The following is a 26,032-nucleotide window of genomic DNA, read 5'->3' on the forward strand; positions in this document are numbered from 1 at the left end:
GCAATCGCATCTGCTTGGGATGCGTTCTTTACAACGCGAGCGGCAGAGATGCAAAGTGTTTGGCGCTTAGCGCAGGCAATGATGTTGGCGAGCGAAGCGAGCAGGTGGTGAAGTGAGCAGGGGGCGAAGCTCCCTAGTAAACCTGTAAAATAAAGAGTAATTCATTGACTGATTGCCCAGTAATGGAGTGGCATCCTGTCTGGTCCCTGCAATCTGCATAGTTCATGGCCTGATTGAATTAGTTTTTAAGCTTTTGACCATAAGGTACCCACAGTGTGCACACACACACAGGCTGTCATCCCACCTCACACTCTTTGTACTGCCGTTCTGGAACTTCATCAAAGGCGATGTCGAGACTGACCACATCACTGGATGGAGTGGGCTTATCCTGAAAAACCTGGGGGCGAAAAATTAAGAAATAAATAAATAAATGAATGAATGAATGGTAGAGTGGGATAGGAAAAGAAATGGCTGAAAGACTTGCATTGGAGATTAAAACGAGAAAAGGAAATTCTGGTGACATGGGGCAAAGGGACAAGATCAAGCACTTAACTTTGTTTTTTTTTTTTCCTAAATGCTAACACTGGTGGTACTTACATTGGCATTGTCTCCACGGTTACTTTCAAATTTGGTCTCAATTTGGATGTGAAACTTTGGCAAGAAAGAGCACTGAAAACAAGGAAGGGAATTATTAAATCATAAAATGAAAGAAAGAAAGAAAGATTTTATTCTTTTAAACAAAGCAAGACACTTACTGTGTATTCTGTCATTCAGGTTTTCATATCCAAGGCAGGTTTTGTTGAAAAATAACACAAAGAAGATAAAAAGAAGATTATTTAAAACCTTTGATGAGCAGTCAGTCTTTACAGTAGGCACCATGTCATAGCACTGTGTAAAGCAGCATTGTAGTAGATCTGGGTCTCAAATTCGGATCATCAGAGCTACCCATAGGCAAACTCCACACAAAAATGAGATTTTTTTTATATATGTTACTTACTCCATGTTGTTTTAGTGATGGGCAGGAAAAAATGTAATCTCCTGTTTTCATGCAGAAAGGAGAGAAAAACCCTTATAACATAATAGAAGCCAATAGTGACCAATGCTGTTAATGTGAAAAATGTCCACGTAAGAAAAAAAAAAATTATAATCTCTTGTTATTTGTGTCACTTATCCTGTCGTATGCACAAAATGCATTCAACATGTCTTTCTGGAAAATCATAGCACATACTAAACAAAAAACTAAAGCCGGATGGGATTGACTTTTTAACTGCCTGTCATCCATTGGTCAAGAGTCCCGCCTTCAAGTGAAAAAGTGACTCCCATCAGTTGATTTAGTTTCCTGTTTAGGTTGTGCATGAATTATTCCAGAAGTAGACGTTTAACAATATTTTAGCATAACGCATTTGTGTTTTGCACATTTTGTGCATACGACTGGATAACCAACATGTGAATTATGCGACATGAATAACACAAGTTTTTATTTTTATTTTTCCCGTGATCACTTTTCATATTGTTTGCTGTTGTACAGCACAGGCCACTATTGGGTCATACTATTATAATTTTTTTTTCTCGTTCTGCATGAAAAGATGAGATTACATTCTTTTTTGGCCATCATTACAATAGATTATATATATATTGTATGTGTGTGTGTTAGGTACTGTATGTCAAAAATGGTGGTGGAATTTTTTCATGATTACATGCATTACCTCGATTACGTGCAAAGTAAAAAGAGTTACAGTCACCTAAAAACATAGAAAAAGTGTTAGTATTATATAACATATTGTTTCAATAAATTTCTATAGGTAAAACTGCATTTAGCTACATTTAATTATGATAATGATGGTGGAAATAAATAAAAAATCATCATAAAATTAAATGTATTACCAGGAACACGACAGGGACATAGCCGCTTATTGCTCCCATTACATTGTAGCAAAGCTACATAACTTGACAGTCGGGTTGGCCTCCTGGACTGTTTGTCACTTTATTAGGTTGGCTGGAAGGGTGCTTGTAAATAGCCCTCAGGCACCTTTGGTGACGTTTCAGTCTGGGAGGACCCCGCCCGGTAAGTATTCCAGCTGCCTGTTGCCGGCGTGAGGTTGCCATAACAACCGAGAGGGGTTAGGAGGTTGCTACAACATCTTTATAGTCACATGGCATGTTCAATATTTACACATTATTGTTAAACTGCTGATGTATAAATTAAAATAAAATTAATAACAGTTATTAAAAGAATGGTTATATTGAATACAGTTTTCCATATCGTGTACACATTTATATTTCCATGTTACAAAAAATTTGGATGGTTGTTTAAATAAAATACTACTTCTGGTTGAGTAATTTTCATCAAATTTCATATCTGTTTGCTTTTAATCATGATAAATATCTATACAAAATTTGAATCATCTATCTGTAATTATCACCACTGTTTACTTGAAAATTTGCGAAAGTATTCAGTTCAAGTACCACTTGCGGTTGCCAGAAATGGCCCAAAAGTTGATAGGATTCCTTATTTCTGGTATAAAGCAGGTGTACAAAATCTCATTGACTAGGTCAAAGTGTTTTCGAGTTATCGTCTTTACACACAGACAGACATAATTTCAAAAATGGTATTTTCGGACTTAGGAAGGTCTAAATCGTCAAGATTCATCAAAATCTCGAGGTCGAATGCTTTCACGATTGCTATACTTTCTCTATAAGAGAAAGTAAAAATGTCACTTTTGTGTGGAGTATTCTTTTAATCAATGAAAATTTGCATTCCCCCTAGAATCTGAGTTTGACACCCGTGTTAGTAGACAAATTAAACAAAGACAAGAACTGCTGAAGCCCCCAGAGGCAAACAGATACAGACGGGCATGCAAGCGGCAAGGTGGTCAGACAGCCTAAGCAGAGACATGGCAGGGTTTGGCCATCAAGTATTCAAATTGTAAAAGAAGCAAATTGGCTAAAGACGTAAATCAAGAGGAGGACACTGAGGAGTGAGGACCGAACAGACGGAAAGAGAAGGGCGTTAGACACACAGGCAGAAAGACAGCCCAGAGTGACGACAGGCAGGTGGGCCGCACCGGTGACAGTGAAGGGGTAGTAGTTCCAGGCTTTCTCGGTGATGTAGAATATCTTCGGGACAAAACTACGGACCCAGGCAGGCAGTTTGCTGTGAACCAGAGAGAGCAGAGTGAGAGGGCGAGTGAGAGGGGGGCAGCGCATTGGCACCGCCACATTAGCCAAGGCTCACAAGGGCGCTCTTTACGGGAGGTCTTTAGCTGGGAAGGAGTCTCTAAGGCTAATGTTAGTTCCCCCACCACCCCAGATGTCTAGTTCCTTGGTCACCTGCTGATGTAGATTCTCTTCTCGGTGTATTGCCCGGTGCCGTGTACAGGGTCTTGGTGTGGCTCGTTGTGGATCACCTCGATGCCTTCTCCGCCTGAGCTCTCCTCCATGCTGTGTTTGCTGATCATGTACAGCTGGCCAATTCTGTACTAGAAGGAGAGAGAAAGAGAGACGAGAGATGGGGTGAGAAGACAAAGGACACCAGCACTAAAGCTGGCATACAGACCTCCACAGCTGGCATGACCTCAGGACACAAGTATCTGATATAGCACTCCAGCTGACTCATTTACATTTATATGTATTGGCTTAGCTGACACTTTTATCCAAAGTGACGAAATAGGTCAACATAACTGGTTTGGGAGACTGTTTGGGAACAAATGTGACAGGACAAGGTGACAAAATTGACCATCATAAATAAGAAAAGAGACCAAGACATAACGCAACTTCGGTTAGACAGAAATTCATCCAACTAAAGAGTCTTCAGATGCTTAAAGGGGTCAGAATTTAGAACGGAGGTGGGCAGCCTGTTACACCAGGTAAGGGATCATACAGTCATATGAAAAAGTTTGGGAACTCCTCTCAGCCTGCATAATAATTGACTCTCCTTTCAACAAAAAAAGATACTAGTGGTATGTCTTTTATTTCCCAGGAACATCCGAGTACTGGGGTGTTTTTATGAAAAAAGATTTTTAGTGACGCAGCATTTAGTTATGAAATTAAATCAAATGTGAAAAACTGGCTGTGCAAAAATGTGGGTCCCCTTGTCATTTTGCTGATTTGAATGCCTGTCACTGCTCAATGCTGATTACATGGCTGGATGAGCTCGTTACGCCTTGAACTTCATAGACAGGAGTGTCCAGTCATGATTAGTAGAAGATATTTAAGGTGGTCAGTTGAAAGTTGTGCTTCCTTCCCTTTGACTCTCCTCTGAAGAGGAACAGACAGCATGGGATCCTCAAAGCAACTCTCCAAAGATCTGAAAACAAAGATTGTTGATCTCCTGGTTTAGGGAAGGCTACAAAAGCCATCTCAGAGGTTTAAACTGTCAGTTTTAACAGTAAGGAATGGAGTCAGGAAATGGAAGGCCACAGGCACAGTTGCGGATAAACGCAGCAGGTCTGGCAGGCCAAGAAAAATACAGGAGCGGCATATGAGCAGGATTGTGAGAATGGTTACAGACAACCCACAGATCACCTCCAAAGACCTGCAAGAACATCTCGCTGCAGATGGTGTATCTGTACATCGTTCTACAATTCAGCGCAATTTGCACAAAGAACATCTGTATGGCAGGGTGATGAGAAAGAAGCCCTTTCTGCACTCACGCCACAAACAGAGTCGCTTGTTGTATGCAAATGCTCATTTAGACAAGCCAGATTCATTTTGGAACAAAGTGCTTTGGACTGATGAGACAAAAATTTAGTTATTTGGTCATAACAAAAAGCGCTTTGCATGGCGGAAGAAGAACATCGCATTCCAAGAAAAACACCTGCTACCTACTGTCGAATTTGGTGGAGGTTCCATCATGCTGTGGGGCTGTGTGGCTAGTTCAGGGACTGGGGCCCTTGTTAAAGTAGAGAGTCGGATGAATTCAACCCAATATCAACAAATTCTTCAGGATAATGTTCAAGCATCAGTCACAAAGTTGAAGTTACGCAGGGGTTGGATATTCCAACAAGACAATGACCCAAAACACAGTTGGAAATCTACAAAGGCATTCATGCAGAGGGAGAAGTACAATGTTCTGGAATGGCGTCACAGTCACCTGACTTGAATATCACCGAAAATCTATGGGATGATTTGAAGCAGGCTGTTCATGCTCGGCAGCCATCAAATTTAACTGAATTTGAGAGATTTTGTATGGAAGAATGGTGAGAAATACCTCCATCCAGAATCCAGACACTCATCAAAGGACGCGTCTAGAGGCTCAAAGGAGCAAAAGGAGGCTCAACTAGGTATTGGTGTCATATCTCTGTTGGGGTGCCTAAATTTTTGCACCTGTCTAATTTTGTTATGATACATACTGCATATTTTCTGTTAATCCAATAAACTTAATGTCACTGCAGAAATACTACTGTGTCGATAAGGCATGTCAGATATTAAAAGGAAGTTGCTACTTTGAAAGCTCAGGTAATGATAAACAAAAATCCAAAGAATTAAGAGGGGGTCCCAAACTTTTTCATACGACTGTAGAGGTGGCATCACCAGACACCATTCATCAGCAGACCTGAGAGGGTGAGAAGGAGCACAGTGTTACAGAACACAACTCCTTACTTACCAGGAATAATCAAAACCATTAGAATATACACATGTAAACACCTTCACTGAAGTGTGAGAGGCCATAGTAGTGGACGCAGTAGAAGTTTGGTCACATGCACAGGGTACAGGGAAATTCTTACTGCCATGTCCAAGCAACATGCAACCAGTCGCCACTCTCTTGTGCCATGAGAAACAAGACAGCATTAAAAGACAGGACTTCATGGTAATTTACTAATGTAGTGAGAAGTCAAGTAAAATGACAACTTTGATTGGCTAACTAGAAAGATTACAATATGCAGGCTTTCGAGGCAACTCAGGCCCCTTCTTCAGGCAGATGTAATACAGAAACTGAAGTTCCTTGTGTTTATATGCATGCTAGGAAAAATGACAACATTAGAAAACCTTTAAGTGAGTCATCTTAGGTGGAAAAAATTAATAGATCTCTTCAGGCTAAGATTCATTTAGCAAGAGAGGAGAACAATGTAGAGTCAAGATCTTTGGATAAGATAACTAGCAAGAGAGGAGAAGGGTTACCAGCAGAGGAAATGAGTACAAGAAACGATGAAGTCAAACAGAAAAACTGTCAATCAGTTACACAGCAATGACATACAAACTTTTAACATGCGACAAGAAACGTAATGTACAGTTGTACATCTTCCGCAGATAAAATTAGACACCAAAGGAGATCTTGATATGCCATTTGTATTAAAACGTTTCCCGTTACAATAGCTTTTGCTATGACAATTAACAAATCACAGGGACAAACATTCAAAAAAAGTCGGTTTATTTATTAGAGAGAAAGAAACGATATTCACTCACGGGCAGTTATACGTGCATTGTCACAAGGACAGTCCAAACACGGAATCAAAATTCAATGCAATATTGACAAAAAAAATTGTTTTTACTGAAGTTTTACAGTAAAAGTGAAAGTTTAAAAAATTTGCGTGTTAATTTCAAAACCAAACAGAACGAAAACGTATAACACAACATGAAAAATAATTTTCTTTCAAAATATTACGCTTTACTATTTTTACTATGGTTAATTACTTGCTGTAATGTAAAACAGTTAGTTCTATTATGCATACCCATGAAAATAATCTGTTTAAATTGTACATCTGCTTCCCCATAAGAGATCTGTGAAGTGGCCAGTGCGTAGCGCCCGTCCGGGGGATGGCGAGCGAAGTGAGCAGGGGGCACAGCCCACTAGTACTTATATACAAACTTTCTGGATGATTTCTCTGCCACATATGGTACACATGTTGAACATGATGGCGAACAGGGTGAGACATTCCTGTAAGTCATCTTGCACATATGAAGTATGTTTTGTGAATAAGTTGTTTCCGCTATTCAAATGTTAACATAATTTTGACTCGCCCTGCGTAATAAAAGAGCGCAAACAAACACACTTCTACTGTCCTGATGGTGACATTGGGCTGTGTGCTGGTGACTGTTTGAAAACAGGGCAGATGAAGGACGTGTACTAAACCTGCATCAGTACAGCAGCGGACAGTAGACGTACCTTCCTTGCTGTATTTATGTTAATGTTCTGGTAATTAGGAGTTTCTGGTGCACATAATAACATTTTTGTCTGTTAAGAGTACTAGGGTGTTGTACTATGTCAGCCATTATGGATGAAATAATAAGTCAAGCAAAATGACCCCTTTTATTGGCTAATTAAAGATTACAATATGCAGGCTTTTAATGCAACTCAGGCCAGATAAGGCAAGATAAGAAAAGCTTCCATATTGTAATGTTTTTAGTTGGCCAATTAAAGGGGTCATTTTGCTTGACTTCTCACTGCTTGTTAAGAAAAATTCAACATTTTTGGCTCGATTTTTCCAGGGGTAAACATAATGCTAAGGAGAACACTAGTGGACACAAGAGGACAGTATGGAGAGGGGAAGAGGCAGGAACACCTGGTGCCACTGGGGGGTCCCCGCACGGACAGCACCTGGATGGTGGGTGGTCACTTCCCGGTAACCCAGAAGCACTTGTGATGGATCTCTTAGAAGCCTCAGTGGGACCAGAGATCAAAGTGGCCTCGTCTGTCCTTTAAACTGAACTTATAATTAGCTGAAAGTAGCAGACAGGGGCTCAAGAGGTTGGAAAGAGGAATGAAGGAAGGAAGAAAGGAAAGTTTGGGGGCTTGAAAAGGAGAATGGATTTTTAGCAAGGTGAGCAGGGTAAGGATGCACTGCAGAAGGCAGATGGACCAGTCAGCTCCACTGGGGTATTCAGGGACCCTTTTGTATAGCTTAGCTTTTTGGTGCATTTCCTTTGCATGGATTGTGCTGTTTGTCCTGATTTTGGTTCAAAGTTCTGTTCCTTAACCTCAGGGTCTTCATTAAACAACATGAAGCTCATTCTTATTCATCGTGGCGAGGTGTTGTATGGACATGCAAGTAAGAAGTTTGGTGGGCACTGTACAGTTTTTTTTTTTTTTGTTACTGAGAGATCTTAATGCATGCAGAATGTATCAAATTATTTTAAACTAGCTGTGTAAGCCCATGCCGTAAAAAGCCCGGGCTCCCAGAAAACATGGATTCTGGCACTTCAATCAATCATATCAGTTGAGCATTAGAGGCTAAGCAAGGTAATCTTTTCTTGGCGGTTTCGTTTTGTCGAGGTGCTCGCCTCCGTTGTCTATCTCCTCAGACTTTTGTTTTACCGATGTGCTCGCCTCCATTGTCTATCAGTGGCTAAGCGAGTTTCTCTATCCACAGAGGTTTCATTTTGTCAAGGTGCTCGCCTCCATTATCTATCAGTGGCTAATCAAGTCTCTATCTCCTCAGAGGTTTCATTTTGCCAATGTGCTCCCCTTCATTGTCTATCAGTGGCTACGCGAGGATCTCTATCCTCAGAGGTTTCGTTTTACCGATGTGCTCGCCTCCATTGTCTATCAGCGGCTAAGCAAGTTTCTCGCTTTTCTTGGTAGTTTCACTTTGGCGACAGTCGCTTTCTTTGAGCTTCATGCCGTACCTTCGCATTTCCGGGCCGGACAGACAGGCACACACACTTCTACGAGTAGACGTTTATATATAAGATTGTAATTCAGGGTTTTTTATCATAAAAATGTTATTTTTTCTTGCTGAAAGTCTAAAGCTAAAAAAAAAAAATAATGGTGACCTATGGTGCCAGACAATCCGTTCTAATGGCTTCCTGAATATCTGACCCACGGTGGGCACTTTACAAAGGGAAAAAACAAAATTTTGCTGTGCTGTGGGTATGCAATGCAGTGCAGTGAAGTTTTGTAGTTAAGGGCCATTTGGTATTTCACATCACTACATGATGATTTCTTTTATTTGCTCTTTTGTCTTGTCAAATGCAAGTCCAGTAGCGCTGGTGAAGTGTCCTTTTCTGATAATTATGGGCAAATGTGTGCTGTGCCTGAGAATGAAAACAGCAAACTGAGCACACTGCTAGGGCTTGAAAAAGGGGGCCAGGAGATAACAGGATGAGAACACGTTATTCAAAAGTCAAAACCATAACGAAACATGAAATTCTAAAAGGGAACAGAAACTGGTCGGAAAACTCGCAAATACATTTAAGGAAATATTCGTAAACTCAGACAATCCAGAAGTCTCAACCTGCCACCCTTTATGCCTTTGATCCCAAATGTCACCCAATGCATGACTCCAAGGGTCACCCATAGCAGCTGTCACTGCTAACCTGCAAAACATGACATCCCAGGAAGATGCAAAATATTTTTTTAGAACTCTAAAATGGCTCAATCCCATAAAGCTAATAGCAGATGTTAACTTCAGCAACACAAATTGTTATGATTTGTGGTCCTTACTAATTTTTATTAGTTTCTCCATACTATTTTCATGCTGTGTGGCGAGTTGAGACCCCAAATCCAACAATTTCTTTTGCAGAAGTTAACATCCAAAGGTCCAGTGAAATTAAAAGCACAGAAATAAAAGTGGGCACTGATTTATGTCCAGGATTAAAATACTGTCCTGTAATGTGCCCCGTCACCCCTTCTGAGCCCCTGCGCACTTAAAGGTCTGTGCATGTCACAGTGCTGTGCCTCCATGCAGAAGTGGCACCAGTGGGCCATGCTGTGGATTTAGAAAGCTGGCATGTGGAAAGAAAAACTGGACAAAAAGCCCAGAAGACCAGTGGGGTACATGCAAACTCAACACAGACAGCAATCCACCCACAGTGCCTTCAAGCCCACTGACCTGGAACTGAGCGGGCAGCACTGACCAATGCACCACCAGCACGAGCCTCTTATGAAAATATGAAAGCTGTACACTGTGAATTATCACACCATTGTGATTTACAAGTCAAAAATGTCACCTGCATAATTAAGAGGGAGCAGAGAGTAGAGTAGGACCTCTTCCATCCTAAGGGGTGCCAACGCGTGGGAAATTTGTGCTGGCGATTCTCGTAATCTGTAGCTCTTAATGGATGCCATGATTAAGCAGAATGGCGTTTCTCAACCTTTATGGCGTCATGACCCAGATTTTCCTCTCCAAGTGCGTTTGTGATGCAGGGAAGGGGGAGGTGAGGGAGGGGGAATCCCCCTTTGATGAATCAAGTGTGACCATCAGAGCGAGGGCTGACTCGCCTCAACCAGCAACGGCAGCTCACAACAACACCAGCGCCAGCTCTACTCTGCTGTAGAGCCCTTCTGGCATTTTTCCTTACAGGACTGAATCTGTCATGAAGATGACGGGACGCTGAATGCTGTGTTTGGTGTTGCTGCATGAGGAGGCCACCGTCATTTACACCGACATCACAGACTGTTTACTTTTCAAAGAGAAATACAAGCGTAACGCACCATAAACTGAGCAGGTGGGACACCAGAAACCTGGAATAAGCACATAGATAGCACGTCACCGACTAACCCAGCCTTTCACATCTTTGGGATTTGGGAAAGTCAAGTCAAGTGAAGTCAGGGAGCATGCACTGGTACCGCGCGTTGCTGCATCCACTACACGTCGAAAAAACTTGGGATCCCGGTTTGCAACCCTCCAGGCAGACACGCGGCCCAGTCCCACCCTATATCTGCCGAAGCCAGGTGTTACGTGGACTACCCCTTGGCCTGGTCCAGCCACTCGGGCCCCCAACAATTAGGATCTTATGAGCCGGATCACCCTCGGGGAAACGTGCCACATGGCTGTGGTGCCGTAACTGACGCTCCCTCACAATGCAGGTATGTGCCTCATTCGGGACTCCATTAGCAACACAAAGTCACACCAACGGTACCCAAGGATTTTCTGGAGAGACGCAAGGAGTCCAGTCTTCATCTCAGGTCACTGGTCCTTGTCTCGCAACCATATAGCAAGACAGGAAGCACCAGGACTCTAAAGACTTGGACCTTCGTCCTTTTGCAGCGATACCAGGAGTGCCACACACCCTTTTATAGTGACCTCATGACCCCTCCCCATGCTCCCCCCAATCCATCTACTGATTTCATAGGAAGAGTCACCCAAGAGACGTGAATGTCACTGCCGAGTTCAGTAAACCTCTCGACCAGGTCGACACTCTCTCTGCAAACAGACACACCGATGATGGCCGTGCCCAAGAAGTCATTAAAGGCCTGGAAAGAAAAAAAAAAAAACACAACTCTGGTCAGCACCAGAATGTGAGCTAATGTCACCATGCCACCCCAGTTTGCACCGTGGTGGGCACAGGGCTGCAACCAACTCTGCATGGCAAGGACCACTCGCACAAGGTCAATGTGGTTTCCCCAATTAACCCCACATTCACAAGTTTGGGAATGTGAGAAGTAAATCCACGCTGGGGCAGGGAGAAGACACAAAATCTGCACATGCAGTGTAAGGGCTGGGGATTTGAACGCACAGTGCTGGACATGTGAGGCCGTAACACTAACCACTGTGCCCCCCATCAAACAGACACGCGTCTCACAGTGAGCTCACCTTACACATCAGGCATTAAGTGTAACTTAAAGATCTTTAGGGTCATTTATCATTCAGTGGATTCAGTAAGTATTGAGACCCCCTCACCTTCTGCACACTCTACTGTGTTGTTCATCACGCTAAATGAAAAAGTGTTTTCGAAAAGCTTTGCAGATTTATTAAAAGAATCAAAACCTGAACTCTCTCCTTCCTATAAGTATTCAGACCCTTTGCTGCAGCCCTCCAGATGGTGCCTGGGTGGCTCTCTTGTTTGCTCTAATTCTCCTTGAAGAGTTTCTGAAACTTGATTGGAGTCGGACCAGTGGCAGAGTCAATTGAGTGGACATGTCTATAATTCACACTGCACGTCAGGACAAAAATCAAGCCATAAAGTTTAAGGAACTCTCTGCAGACCTCCAAGATCAAATTGGGGTGAGGCACAGATCAGGACAAGGGGATACAACCATCTGTAAACCGCTGAGCTTTCCCAGGAGCGCAGCGGCCTCAAGAATTGTGGAGTGCAAGAAGTTTGGAGCCACCAGGACTAACTGGTGTAACTTGGGTTTGTGGGGGTGACTAAGAACTCAATGGTCACTCTAACAGAGCTTCAGAAGCCCTCTGCTGAGATGGAAAAACCTGTAAGAAGGACGACCACCCCAGCAGCACTCCATCAATTAGGCACTTATGGCAGAGCGGGCTAGACGGAGGCCACTCCTGTGTAAAAGGCAAGTGACAGCCCAGTTGGACTCTGAGTGCATGAGGGAAAAATTCTGTGGTCTGATGAGGCAGAAATTAAGCTCTTTTTGGGAACAACTCCAGGCACTGCCTAATACCATCGCCAAGATGCAGCATCACGTTATGGGGGTGCAGGGACAGCGAGACTGGTTGGAATTGAGGGCACGATGAATGCAGCGAAAGTAAGAAAGGTCCTTGAAGGACAACCCGCTCCGGAGTGCACACCACCTCAGACTGGGGTGACGGTTCACCTTTCATCACGACGATGACCCGAAACATACAGTCATGACAATGCAGGAGTGGCTTTGGGACAAGTCTCGGTGTGTCCTTGAGTGGCCCAGCCAAAGTCCAGACTTGAACCCCTTAGACCATCTGCGGGGAGACCTGAAGGTGGCAGTTTACAGACACTTCTAATCTCGTCCAACAGAGCTGTCAGGAAAAAGACTCCAGGGGTGCAGAGCTTATTCAAGAGCAAAGACATGAAACTGGAATGGCTGGCAAAAGGGCTTTTAGAAAATTAAGGGTGTGAATACTTACAGGGACGGGAGATTCCAGTTTTTGATTTTTAGTAGTTCTGAAACCTTTCTGAAAACATGTTCTCACTTTGTCATTATGGGTCATTGAGTGTAGACTTATGGGCAAGAAGGGCAAATTGATCCATTTCAAATGAAATGTACAACACAACAAAGTGTGCAGAAAGTCAAGGGGTCTGAATGCTTTGTGAATCCACTCCATAGGGCCTCTTAATACTAATTAATGCTAATAAACTAATTGTCTATGGAGAATAAGTAGGTAAACATTACAGATGGGGTGGCACGGTGGTGCATTGGTAGCACTGCTGCCTCGCAGTAGGGACTCCTGGGTTTGCTTCCCGGGTCCTCCCTGCGTGGAGTTTGCATGTTCTCCCCGTGTCTGCGTGGGTTTCCTCCCATAGTCCAAAGACATGCAGGTGAGGTGCATTGGCGATCCTGAATTGTCCCTAGTGTGAGCTTGGTGTGTGGTTGTGGGTGTGTGTGCCCTGCCTGGGATTTGTTCCTGCCTTGCACCCTGTGCTGGCTGGGACTGGCTTTAGCAGGTTGGGACTGACTGACATTACGGTGCTTACACCGTCTGTTCTCCTAAACCCACTAATCGTCGTCCCTTTTCCTATTGCATCGCGAGTACGGCAAGGACCACCCGGGGGAGTAAATGCTAACATTAATTTTATTTTAATTTTTTTTTTTTTCATTTTTATAACTATTTAATTTAATACTGTTTCTTTGTATCAGTATACTGCTGCTGGATTATGTGAATTTCCCCTTGGGATTAATAAAGTATCTATCTATCTATCTAGAAGACGTGCCCATCCACTGCAGGGCGTGCTTACCCGCACTGAGCCGGCTTAGAGCCGCAAAGCAGCCTAATGTGGGCATTCTTCAAATGCGGTGGGAGAGTCCACACACGGAGACAATGTGCACTCATCAAACACAAGGACAAGGCGTTTCACTGAGACTGGGAGGCAGCTGATGCTTTGATGCAAAACAACGCTGCCTTTGTTTTCACATCTCTACATCAGGAGCAGTGGCAGCAGGTGAAAGGAGTCCATTAGGGTCACACAGTAAGTTGATCAATCAGCTGTTTTGTCATTATAGATTGCACATTTTACAGAAGAGAAGATCATAAAGCATGCTAGAGGCCCAGTACAACTGTCAGCTCACTTCAGTCATGAACCCTTTCATTTTAAACTGTATAGAACCTTCCATGGTGAATAACATCACAAGGAGGTACAGACCATTACTTCAACATGGGGAACGATAAATAACTTAACAAGGTTACAAAGACTGAGCATCAGGCACAAGGCAGGGACGACACCTGGACAGGGTACCAGACCATCACATAGTGAACACACACACACACACTAAAGCCAATCTGCCAATGCCAATCTACCTAACCTGCATGTCTTTGGACTGGGGGAAGAGACCAGAACTCCTAGAGGAAACCCATGTGGACACAGGGAGACCATGCACACTCCATGCAGGTTGCACGTAGGATGTGAACCCTGGTTTACTTACTGTGAGGTGGCAGCACTGCCACCACTGAGCCAGCGGCCCTATGTTACATTACACAAGAGAGGCCAACTCTAATCCTGGAAGGCTACTGTGGCTGAAGAGTTTCCTTCCTCCCACTTTCCACATCAATGAGCAATTTATGATGTTAATGGACTTATTTTCCCTTCATTTTAATTGACTTGATTTTTAAGTTTTAACCCTCTGAATTAGTTCATTTTTTTTCCTTAAATGGCACCCAACCAGAAATGAGAGGTGAAGTGAGTGATCCAACAGATGACCAGTAAGTCAGTACCTGAAACTCCAACCAATGCCTTTATTAGAAAACGATTCTTGTTGTTTATTAAACCCGTTATTTAATTCCAAGGCCTGTTTGTGTTCTCATTCTGCCACCAGACATTTCCAAAACTGTTACTTTTCTTTTTTCTAAGAACATCACCAAAATGTTTTGTGGGCCTGCACAGATCACCTTTACGGAGACCTTCACCATACTTTACTTTCAGATATTGTATGGCGAGCACAGGTTAGCTGGTCATGTGTTGGCTCATTTTGTATCTCATTATTTTTTGGCTGCTAATTACGAAAAAAGAAACAATTAAGGAGTCAGAGTCTTAAATAGGAAGCCAATGAAATGAAGGCAAAATAATTTTTTATGGGGAGCAATAATTAAGAAAACGGTTAGAATAAAAACCTGAAGCCACTGTGGCCCATCAGGATTGAAGCTGAACACCCATGAAATATCTCTTATATAGATTTCTCTTCTGGTTCATCCTGCTTCCACTTCAAAACCGGTCCCACCCACACAGCATTTCTCGATTCCTATTCGTCCTCTTCCAAACCCTTCCCCACGCTGCCTGTGGCCTCCCATACACCTTGCTATTTTCATTATACTGCGATGGTTGTTTCCTAAGCCTTTGTTATAAAATGAACAAGAGTATCTTCTCTGCCGACGGGTTTTTGTACAACGTCATCTCTATTCCGGGATTTCGCAACTGCCTGTTCCTATCAGTGGGTTATTTCTTGACACAGATCGTCTCCAGCAAAACACCTATTTATAACTGCGTCTTTCAAGAAGTATTTCTTTCTACTTGATTACTGAATTCCTTTCTCACCGTTTTCCGTTCCTATTCTTACACCACCGTATGCTATGGCGGGCACCGGCTAGTTATATTGTATTATATTACTATTTTCTAAGCCCGCTTATTCCTCAGCAGGGTCACGGGGGGGCTGGAGCCAATCCCAACACGTATAGGGTGCAAGTCAGAAAGTACCCTGGACAAGGTGCCAGACCATTACAGGGTGAACGCACTCAGAAACACAAACAAACACACACCACACATCCACTGGGGGCGATTTAATGTCACCAGTCCACCTAACCTGCATGTATTTGGGCACTGGGAGGAAACCCCCAAAGATACAGATAGGTACTTGTAACCTGTGCCACCGTACTGCCTTAAATTGTGTTTTATCATATTATAAGAGATGTTTAACTCACATCAGGGTGACAGGAGACCGCAGTCTATCTCAGCCCCACTGCATGCAACGCTAGAAATGACCGCGGACAGGCCGACAGTCCATTGCAGCACAGGTGTTATATTCCATTATTATATTTTCACTAGGGGACGTCACTCGCCAACCCCCCTGCCTGCGTTACGCACCAGCAACATCGCATCTCTGCCACTCGCAAACAACAAATCTTTTAATTCTCGCAGATACACCTCTTCACTACTTTTCCTTGATGGCAACATGAATTAGACGATCTACAAGTCTCCAACTTGAAGTTTAAAAAGCCAAACAATATCTACATACTTCTGTCATATCACCTATGCCCATATATTGAATCTCTTTTCGCTTTTACCTTTTCATCAATATCGCATTGAATTTTGATTCAGTTTTTGGACTTAAATCGTGACAACGCAATGTATACCTGCCCGTAAGTGAATATCGTTTCTTTCTCTCTACACGAACTGTGTCTGACAATAGCATTCACACAAATCAGAAATAACTGAACCGTGTGCGTGGTTGTAAATGGTTTAGATGTGGGCAGGACTATTACAAATCTCATTGCATAAACTCTCATGTTGCGGGGCTTGAAATTTTCTCTCACGGGAATTCAGTTTCACCAAACATCAAATCTTTTAATTCTCGCGGATACGCCACTTCATTGGGAAGAAACACAACTCTTCCCTGATGGCAACACGAATTAGACGAGCTACACATCTCCGACTTAAAGTTTAAATCTGAACAATATGTTCGATATCTTTTCGCTATTCCGTTATTTCACCGAGTAATAATTTCCATTTGTTAGTGCTATTGTAATCTTGACTATCATTTTTTTGAGACTTTCGAATTTTCATACTTTCATTATTTCTAACCTGCTCTGCATGTGTACCGCGCCATGTTCTTGAATTCTTTACGAGTTCTACTTTGTCATCTACTCTTTGTCTTTTATTTCTGGCCCCGGGGTATGGTGAAATCTCTTGGCTCAAAGTCTTGTCTCGCGGGACGTGAAAGTGTCTCTCCAAAAGATCAAGTCTCATCGCAGGATAAAAAGTCTCGTTTGCCAAGATTTTTTTATTATAATAGAGAGACATATACTGTATATGTATGTACAGAGCTTATATATGCTACATTGATTGTCCTTCATTAGCGGAGTATAACCTAATGATCTAACATTATGTTCTTAAACCCATTTAATCCAAATCAGGCTTGTTGGGGGGCCTGAGTCTATCCAGGCAGTATGGTCTGCGAGGAAGGAATCATCGCTGGGTGGGCTGTCAGTCCTCTGTATGACACATGATCGCTATTTCTCTTAATGTAATTAGCGTTACTCTGTTTGTATATTTCCTTTAGTTTATAGTGAACAATATCCCAGAAGTTAAAGAGCCGGACCTAGAAATGTTGTTGTACTCGACATGCAGTTTAGATTCATGCGGTCCTATTGAGTGATTTAGTAAACAGATCATCTTGTATGCGACTTTATTTGGTTTACACATAGTTAGTTTATTTGTATTTGTTATTTATGTTAATATGTAAAAAGTATACACAGTTAAAGCTCAATATCTCGAAACGTAATTTCTGTTAGACCTACTGTAAATATATACTATATATAATTTGTATATCAAGCAATGTATATAAAATATGTTAATGAAGTATCTATACTAATAAAAGGCAAAGCCCTCACTGACTGACTCACTCATGACTAATTCTCCAACTTCCCGTGTAGGTAGAAGGCTGAAATTTGGCAGGCTCATTCCTTACAGCTTACTTACAAAAGTTAAGCCGGTTTCATTTTGAAATTCTACACGTAACGGTCATAAATGGAACCTACTTATGTACATACTGTATATAAGGCCATAGCCTGCAGCTCGGTTGCCGTATGAAGCGGAGTTGCGTCCCTCATTGTCATGCCTCCCACGTAATTGAGTGCCTGCCCATATAAGGCCATCCATCAGCAGCAATCCAATAGACACGCTGCCGCTAAATATTCACGGATGAAGGGCTGTGCTTATGCAAACGAAGATGAGATAGTCAGGGATAGACTAGTGTCTGGCACAGACTTAGTGAAAGTGTGAGAGAAACTTTTAAGTGCCGGGTGTTAGCTAACATTAAATAAAGCCGTGGACATGGCAAGATTGCACGAGATAGCACAAGCACAGCTGAGAACCTTCAATGCATGTACTCTGAGCGGCTCACGTGAACTGACTGTAAGCACAGTACACAGAGAACAAGCAAGAGTTCCAAATAGCGATGAACAAAAAACGCATTACACAATTGAGAAGGCAGCAAAAGAATATGAAGCGAGTGACGCATACAAGCATATTCATAAGTGCAGCTACTGCGGAAACGAGGCACAGTGTAAACCTTAAGTTTAAATTAAGTTCATAGACAGGCTGCCACTGCCGTTTGTCACGCCTACGACGAATACGATATTCGCGAGATACAAGTTTAATGAGAAGACGCAGGGTACAAACAAGACTTTTCATCACTTTGTAACAGAGTTAAAATTGCTGGTGAGGGACTGTGATTATGCAAACGAAGATGAGATGGTCAGGGATAGAATAGTGTTTGGCACAAACTCAGCGAAAGTGCGAGAGAAACTTTTAAGTGCCGGGTCTGAGCTAACATTAAATAAAGCCGTGGACATTGCAACATCGCAGAAACCTCTTATCTTTACAACGGTTGACAAACACGGAATGTAACTTGAACACAACACGTCCTCCAAATACGAACCTGATTGAAAGAAATAATGATAATCAAATCCTTGATGACAGCAACACTTATAACAGTCACAAAACAATTACATTGACAATCATTTTAAAAATAACGTAACATGTTTCCTTTTCTTTTTCATAACTTCTTTAACACACTACTTCTCCGCTGCGAAGCGCAGGTATTTTGCTAGTAGCTAATAATTTAATGTATTTTACACATACAATTTAAGTGCTTATAGAAAAAAAATTCCAAAGGTTAATGCTATGCAGAAAAAAAACAAAACAAAACGAAGTGAAGGTTACAAAAACAAAGTGTGTGTTGTTGAGTGCATTGTAACCTTCTTTTTAGCGTGCACATGACCGTCACTTGTGATCTCCTTTTGCAGATGCAGTCAGGCCTGCGCTGCTCACATGCTGGACGTGTATAGCGGGTGATCTACATGGCGTTACATGCTCAGACCCTAAGGCTGTCAAAAATCAGAGCCCGTTAAAGCCCATCCTTGTGTAATGCTGGGCTATACAAGAAATAATTAGTTAAGGGGGCTCCCCGGCAGCACTGGGTGCAAATTAAAAATGCCAGCCAAGTAGAACGTTGATATGTTAAGCTTTTGATGAGGCTTATAGTTGACACTGGACTGTGTCTGGAAACTAAATTTACATTCATGCAGGAGTCGGCTTTGTACGACATATTAAACTGACAGAATGACACACACACACTTGCCCAATACAACACGTCTTCTTTCTGTTCCTATACTACTGCATGTGAAAGTTAGACATTTTCCACAGCTCATATCTAAAGCTGAAGCTCTGCTATCTAAATATGATGAAACATCCCCAGACCACACCGATGTATTTCAAAGGGGATGCCCAGAGATGATTCAAGGTTATGTTGGAAAAGAGACCTGCTAATTAGAATTTCAGATAATGAATGGCAATCGGCCATCAACAAGATGCTCTCTCCATTACCTTGTTCAAAACATGGAGTAATTCAGGTATAAAGGAAAGACTGCATGCGTCTGATTAGTCCAGAACTGTGAAGAATGGCAGCAACCAGATTATACATCATCAGACCAAACTGTGAAACCCCCGGACTCATTGTTACCCCAAATCCTCCAATAGCGTTCTTTGGAGTTATACAATATGGGACATTGTGGTGAAGAGGCCATTGTGACGTTGCAGGTAGGACTGAAGGCAGGAAGCACTTTACTCAAAAGATTGTGGGAATCAAACTACCAAGTCATGGAGTTGAAGTAGAAACCTTTGACAACTTTTAAGAAGGATCTGGATGAGCTATCGGGACAGCGCATCTATTAGCTGAACAAACAAGCTTGACTGACTGAATAGTCGTGTCCAGTTTTTGTTGCTCTGATTTCCAATATTAATCAAATAAAAAGTATAATAAATATTTCAGAATGCCCATTAATGTGAATTGGTAGAACAAATTCACTGTTGGAAGTATGGACGGATGAAGATGCTAATTGATTCACTCTGACACTTCTTGCTGTCCCCAAATGGACTGTGCAGCTTTACTTGGCTATCCTCATCCTGATTGGGCGCAGGCTCTGCATGTGGCTCCGCCCCTCTGTTCATTTTTGGCATGCGCTCCACCTACTCTTTGCCCAAAGTCCACCATAATGGCTTGCATTCTGAAAGTGAGCAGGTTTCTGTCATTTTATTGAATCACTATTCAAAAGCACAGAAGGCGGGGGGGGTTAGAATATAAAAACACAATCAAATGCCAGAGCCCGTTTGCCATGCGGCCCACTTTTTAATTCCAAGCCTCTGTGTCTTTGCCATTCGAGAGCAGCACGAGTCCTGTGGCCGGCCAAGTCCTTCTTCTCAAGGAAGTGCCTCACAGTTTCAGTCTGGTCGCGAGTTTCATTTATACGTTAGGAATTTGTTCTTTTGTTCTTTATCCTACCGTTAGGATCGCCCCTTTTGTTCCCTCAGGGTTATTTTTTTGTTTTTCAGCCCATTTCATTTCTAAATTTTTTTTTTTCTTTTCCGTTTTCCCACTCTTTCAGAATTTCTTTTTATTTGGATTCAGTTATAGACTCTTTTAGTTTGGTGTTATTTTCAGAATTCCTTACAGCTTTAGTTAATCTGCTCATTTTTATTTTTGAATCAGGTTCATTTAATTTCTTTACATGTTAAACAGAATTCATTTAATCAAATTACAGACTTTTTCCAGTTTAATCCCAGACTCCTCTGTGCTCTCAGTCTCTGATTGGGACATTCCGAGACTCTGGATTAGGACGGCTCTTACACTGAGATCTCCAATTGAGACAGTCGTGTGCCCACACGGGTCTCCAAACAGACGTGATGGAATAAACAAACATATTAGCATTCAAAAATTGGAATTCTGAAATCTATAAAGCAATACCACGGAGAACAAACCCCCTGTACGAGGACACAAGAAATCTGACACACGAGAGGAGACCCTTCAGTCCAGTTCAGTGTCAGCCATGCGTTTAGCTAACAGCTAAGCTGTCCTTCTTGAAGGTTCTCAAGGGTTCAGCTTCAACTCCATGTCTCGTTAGCTTGTTCCAGGGTATCACAAAGCTGGCATAAAATGAGCCATGTCAAGTGCCAGTCTGGTGTGCCCTGCAGCGTTCTTACACAGAATACTCGCCGTATCTCACAGATCAACATCTGCGCTGTGGAAAGTAAACTTATTATACTCAAGTGCTTCATGCCTAATGTACTGTAGCTATGTTAATATGTTTACAAAGTAATAAATATAATTTGGCCAGAATGTCATGAAAATGTAAAGCAGTATTATTAGAAACTAAAATGCAGATTATAAAGGGTGGAAGTGGGCACAAAGGAAATGCCACATAGCTGAATCACTGGGGTCATGAAAGGAGCTGTGCAGAGTGTGGACGAGATGAAGAGCACGGAGCTGCCAGCCCTCCAAGGTTACTTCGACTCTGCTGAAGTCCACTAGTCTGGGTGTCTGGCCTTATGCATTATGACCTGGATCAGCACACGCAGGTGGGGTGGGGCTTAGGGGGGTGTTTGGGCTGTTACCGCCAAGCCCAAGCAAGATGCGAGGCAGCATGAAGGTCTAGGCAGTCAACGTGAGAGGCAGACGAGAGTGTGTGGAGCTGCTGGTGGCCATGCATGGCAGGTGTGGGGCGGCCAAGTAAGGAGTTAGCAGACAACATGAGTCATAAGTCCACCAATCAAGCCCACTGCCATACATGAAGTGTGCCAGTTTTCGAGTCATAAGCTGCGTCGTCATGGTCAGCTAATTCCAAAGAGTTACCTGGGGTGTGTGACGAGGACCTGAAGTAGCAGAGGTGTTATTTTGGAAAATCTATTTCTTCTAGGATGTACTGTTGTGGTGGGCTCACTTCACATTAGCGGCAGCAGCCCAGTGCTGATGTTCACTTTAATGCACTAGCGTGTATAGTTTGCTCATACAGAGCTCAATCTACGTAAATACTTACATCTTTCATCCTACCTCAGTGTAACGCGATTAATAAAACATAGCAAGCAGCAGAAGGCCAACACGTAGAGCATACGTAGCATCTGACTGATACGGAGATACCGGACACAAATACTTACCGGCCCACCAGACTCTCCCATAAAAGGGAGACCAGTTATCTTTATACTTATTTTTACCTACCAGGCAACATTAGAGTTTGGCTCAGTAGGTCCCCCTAGAGAACACAATTGACATATGTGGTGCCAGACATACATACATAACTACCCAATAAAACCATAATGTAAAAGAATACTCCTCCCATGCAAAATATGCCCTTGATAATGAAAACCAAAAGGGCAGAACACTTGGCCTTCATCAACTAAGTGATCAGTGTACCACATCATTGTGAGCCCATTACTGTTATAGCACCTTCAGCATACAAGCCTAAAATCGGCAGCCTCGGTGCAGGAGGTCATGGTGCACAAGGTGGCCGCCAACTCTGGACAGGATGCCAGCATATCACAGGGCACAGTTGGCCAAATCACAGTCACCCAGCGAACACTCCAAAATCAAAGAACAGAATGGCTGCTTATTTTCCAATATATCACTCAAAAGCTCAGATTTGACGTTTTTACAACTCTAGAAGACACCACAAAACCGTAAATGCTGCACACTTAGACAAGAAGAGCACTCCATGGGTTATAAAGGTGCTTACGTTCACCCTGAAAAATGGCCTACTCAGAAAGCCTCCAGCCTCTGTACTCCTTGGTGGGGATGGGAGCATCTAGTGGCCAGGCCAGTTTAAGCGGGCGTTTTCGGTGGGGCCTCTAGTGCTCATCATACACGTAGCAATGAGGACTTCTGGCCAGCCTGTAACTGGCGAGGTGGAGGCTCTAGTGGGCAGCTTAGGTGCAAGTAGCAAAGACAGGCCCCCTGGTGGCCAGCTTATGTACAAATATTGGAGGCCCTCTGGTGGTCCTCTTAAGGACAAGCAGCAAGGGGGCCCCTCTGGTGGTCATTTTAAGTACAAGTACTGGTGATGGCAGGGGGGGTTCTGGTGGCCATGATTAGAAGAAGTAGCAATGGAGACTTCTGGTTAATTTAGGTGTAAGTAGCCAACCATACCGCCAAGGGTGGCTACCTTAGGTACAAGTGGAGAGCAGGGTGAGGTGGGCTGCTCCAGTGGTGTTCTTAACTGGAGCCAGCAAGGGGGGCTTCTAGTGGCCATCTTAAATGTAAGAAGCTGGGGGTCCATTTAGTGACCAATTTAAATGCAAGTGGCAGGGGGGCCCTTTGGTGGTCATTTTAAATACAAGTAGCGGGGGGTGCTCTGGGGGCTCCAAAGATGGTCTTAGTAGCAAGATGTAGCCATTCTAGTGGCCATCTTAAGTGTAAGAAGCAGGGGGTCCATGCAGTGGCCAGTTTAAGTGCAAGTAGAGGGTGGGATTAGGTGCTCTAATGGGCAATTTAAGAGTAAGTGACGGGGGGAGCCCTCTAGTGTCCAGGCATTGTGGGCTCACTGCGTGGTCCTGAGCAGGCAACTTCACCTGCCAGCGTTCTCCAGGGAGGACTATGGGGACAGTTGTATCAAACTGAATAACTGAAAACATAAAAGCCCTCAATGGGTTTGAAATTCCTGGTCCATATTTTTCTTCTCTAATGGTGTGATCTACTGTACCCCCCTTTAGGAGATGGTATGTAAAACTGTAACCATTACTTTCAAAGTACAATGCATAGGCACCTTCCTGTCACACACCGACCAAACTCGCTCGTCCACAGGAAACCGGTTCTCAGTCCAAACAGACACAATTAGAGCAAATCAGTTGAAGCCCTAAGCAGTGTAGTAAATTCCACATAAATCCATATCAGGCTTATTTTTATTACAAAACTGCTAATACTGGGAATCTGAGCAGGAGTGGCTGCCTTCCAGTGAAAATCTCAGAGCGTGATGGCTGCAGGCCATCCATCGCAGAGCTGCATTCATCAGCCCATAAACCTGCGATGCTCCATGTGTCTCCGAGCATCTGTCTGGAGCGAAAAAGCCTGCAAGCAACTCTCAGCCGACAAGCTCAGGCAAGAAGAGCCCAAAGACCACAGCTGATGGGTGCAGGTCATGCCTGGGTGGGGCTGCCATCACGGACTAGAATAGAATCGCTTAATTTTTCCTAAGGGAACTTCAAGTTTCCTTTCCAGTGTAGTAAGAGCCACCCACCAGGATACACAAAGCCTCAAACTCACCGGTGCTAACTAACTCCACCGTTTTTGAAACGGTGTCACACCTGAAAAACAAATGTGCAACTAGGCTGACGAAATTTGAGGCTAACTTAAAAAAAAAAAAAGAAACATTTATCCCATTTTAATTACTACCACACCCTCGCTGCTAACTAAACACTCCAACGGAAAGCTGCGCGGGGCCGGATCGGGATCTCCCATCTTTTTAAAGGTTCGCAAAACCACACAGACGAAGTAAGCGGACCGACAGCGTAGCACAAGGTCCCAGTTTCAGATTCTACCCCCGGTTGGGCTCTGGTGGTCTCGTGATGTGTAGCCAGCCTAATAAGCTGCCTGCGCTCTTCTCACTGTAAACACCGGCATCTCCTCAACTTGTTTGGCATTTCTATATATAGAATGGAGGTTTGCACGCTTCCATGGACTAACATGGTCAACCTGTAAAGCTATCACCCTGGCAACCCCCCGAATTGATCAAGCCCTGAGATAAGGACATCATCGGGACTGGAGCTCGGCGGGTCGCCGACTGAGACACAAACAACACAACTCCGTCTTCTGTCCAGCAGTGAGGGGCATCACGGAGGGTTCAGGCCAGCAAGCAGCCAGCAGGTCAGGCGGCTGGAGACACAAACGTGAGCCCTTGGCAAGATGTCAGTGTGTGTGTGTGCGGGCTGCTGCCTATTTAACAGGGTCAAAGTCCAGGAGTAAATCAGCGTGTAGAGCACGAGCAGGGGGGAACAGAAAGCGCTGTGGTGTCGGAGGTGTTCCGCCTGACCCCAGCATACAGCAGATGTCAGCCACGAAGGGAGAGAAGACTTGAGGAAGACAATCTGGATTGCGACCCGGGGGGGGGTTGAGCGTTATTCGGGTGTGAGTGCACGTGCAGGTAGAGGAAAGCCTGGCATTGCGCTGCATCCCAGGCTGGCAGGCAAACGGAGTAGTAGAAGTTAAAGAAGGACAGACAGACAGATTGACAGACAGGGTCGGCTACCGGACGCTTACCTCGTCCACGGTGAGCGGCATGCATATTCGGTACTCCTTGAGCAGCATAGCTGTCGCTCGGTAGGGCGCCGCTTCTTTCTTTCGCTCGCTCGCTCTCGTTGCCTTTCTACTTAAAAGTTTCCGTGTATAGCAGCAGTGCTGTGGGTTTCGCTATCTAACCAGAGCTGACATGTTGCCAGTCCCTTTTACTTCCACACACACACCACTCTCTCTCTCTCTCTCTCTCTCCGTGTGTGTGTCTTTCACACAATCATCGCGCCATTAGCTCTGTCGTTTGCTAGCTGTTAAACCCACTCGCTTGCCTCTCCGTTTCTGTGCCTATCCGTACCGATCCTTGTCTTTCTGCTTTGAAATTCCTCCACTTCCTCAACACCTTTGTTGGAACACGCCCACTGGCAAGGCCCCGCCCATCCACCTACGACCACACCTTCTCCGCGCCGCGCGGTCAGCTGTTAACCCGTCGAGTGCTCTCGACTCACAGGCGGCATTTGTTTTCACGATTATTTGTTGAATACTCCGCGGACTAGAACGCCTTCAGTTGGGTGCGTTTTGAACGAACTTATGCGATGGTGACAGTCAATTAATTCTTGGGAACAAATAATTAGCTTCATATGGAGAAACCTGTCCGGCAAGAAGGCGCAGCGCAGGTGAACTGCCTCGGAAGCGATGGGCAGCCTGGCAGCTCCCAGTTGGTGGCTACAGCACTCCTAAATAAAATGGCACTTTATGTCTGGTTCGTTGTTGAGCCACTGCTTGACAAAGACCCATTTCATTTTGGGGTGTGTGAGTTGCATATGAAATTGGCTCTCTAGTCTTTGAAAAGATTCCTAATATGAAGGCTAACATGCGGGACGCTGAGAGGTCAAGAAGACCTGAACTTAACCTGTGGCGTTGTGTGCAGCGAGTCCTTGAAAATCAGGAAGC

At 43.7% G+C, this 26,032-nt stretch overlaps 1 protein-coding gene across 1 annotated transcript in view; it reads right to left on the reverse strand.

Annotated features, from left to right (window-relative positions):
- The window catches only part of pitpnc1b (phosphatidylinositol transfer protein cytoplasmic 1b), a 35,022-nt gene extending 9,555 nt beyond the window's left edge, over nt 1-25,467 (reverse strand). The window contains exons 1-6 of the mRNA XM_039741243.1: nt 25,109-25,467; nt 3,331-3,479; nt 3,066-3,154; nt 756-763; nt 598-669; nt 305-397 (exon numbers count right to left, since the gene is read on the reverse strand). Coding sequence (XP_039597177.1) covers nt 305-397; nt 598-669; nt 756-763; nt 3,066-3,154; nt 3,331-3,479; nt 25,109-25,156 — 459 coding nt within the window. The 5' untranslated portion in view covers nt 25,157-25,467. The remainder of the gene's footprint in view (nt 1-304; nt 398-597; nt 670-755; nt 764-3,065; nt 3,155-3,330; nt 3,480-25,108) is intronic.
- Between the last annotated feature and the right edge of the window lie 565 nt (nt 25,468-26,032).

Source organism: Polypterus senegalus, chromosome 18 (assembly GCF_016835505.1).
Source record: "Polypterus senegalus isolate Bchr_013 chromosome 18, ASM1683550v1, whole genome shotgun sequence".
Classification (NCBI taxonomy): Eukaryota; Metazoa; Chordata; class Cladistia; order Polypteriformes; family Polypteridae; genus Polypterus; species Polypterus senegalus.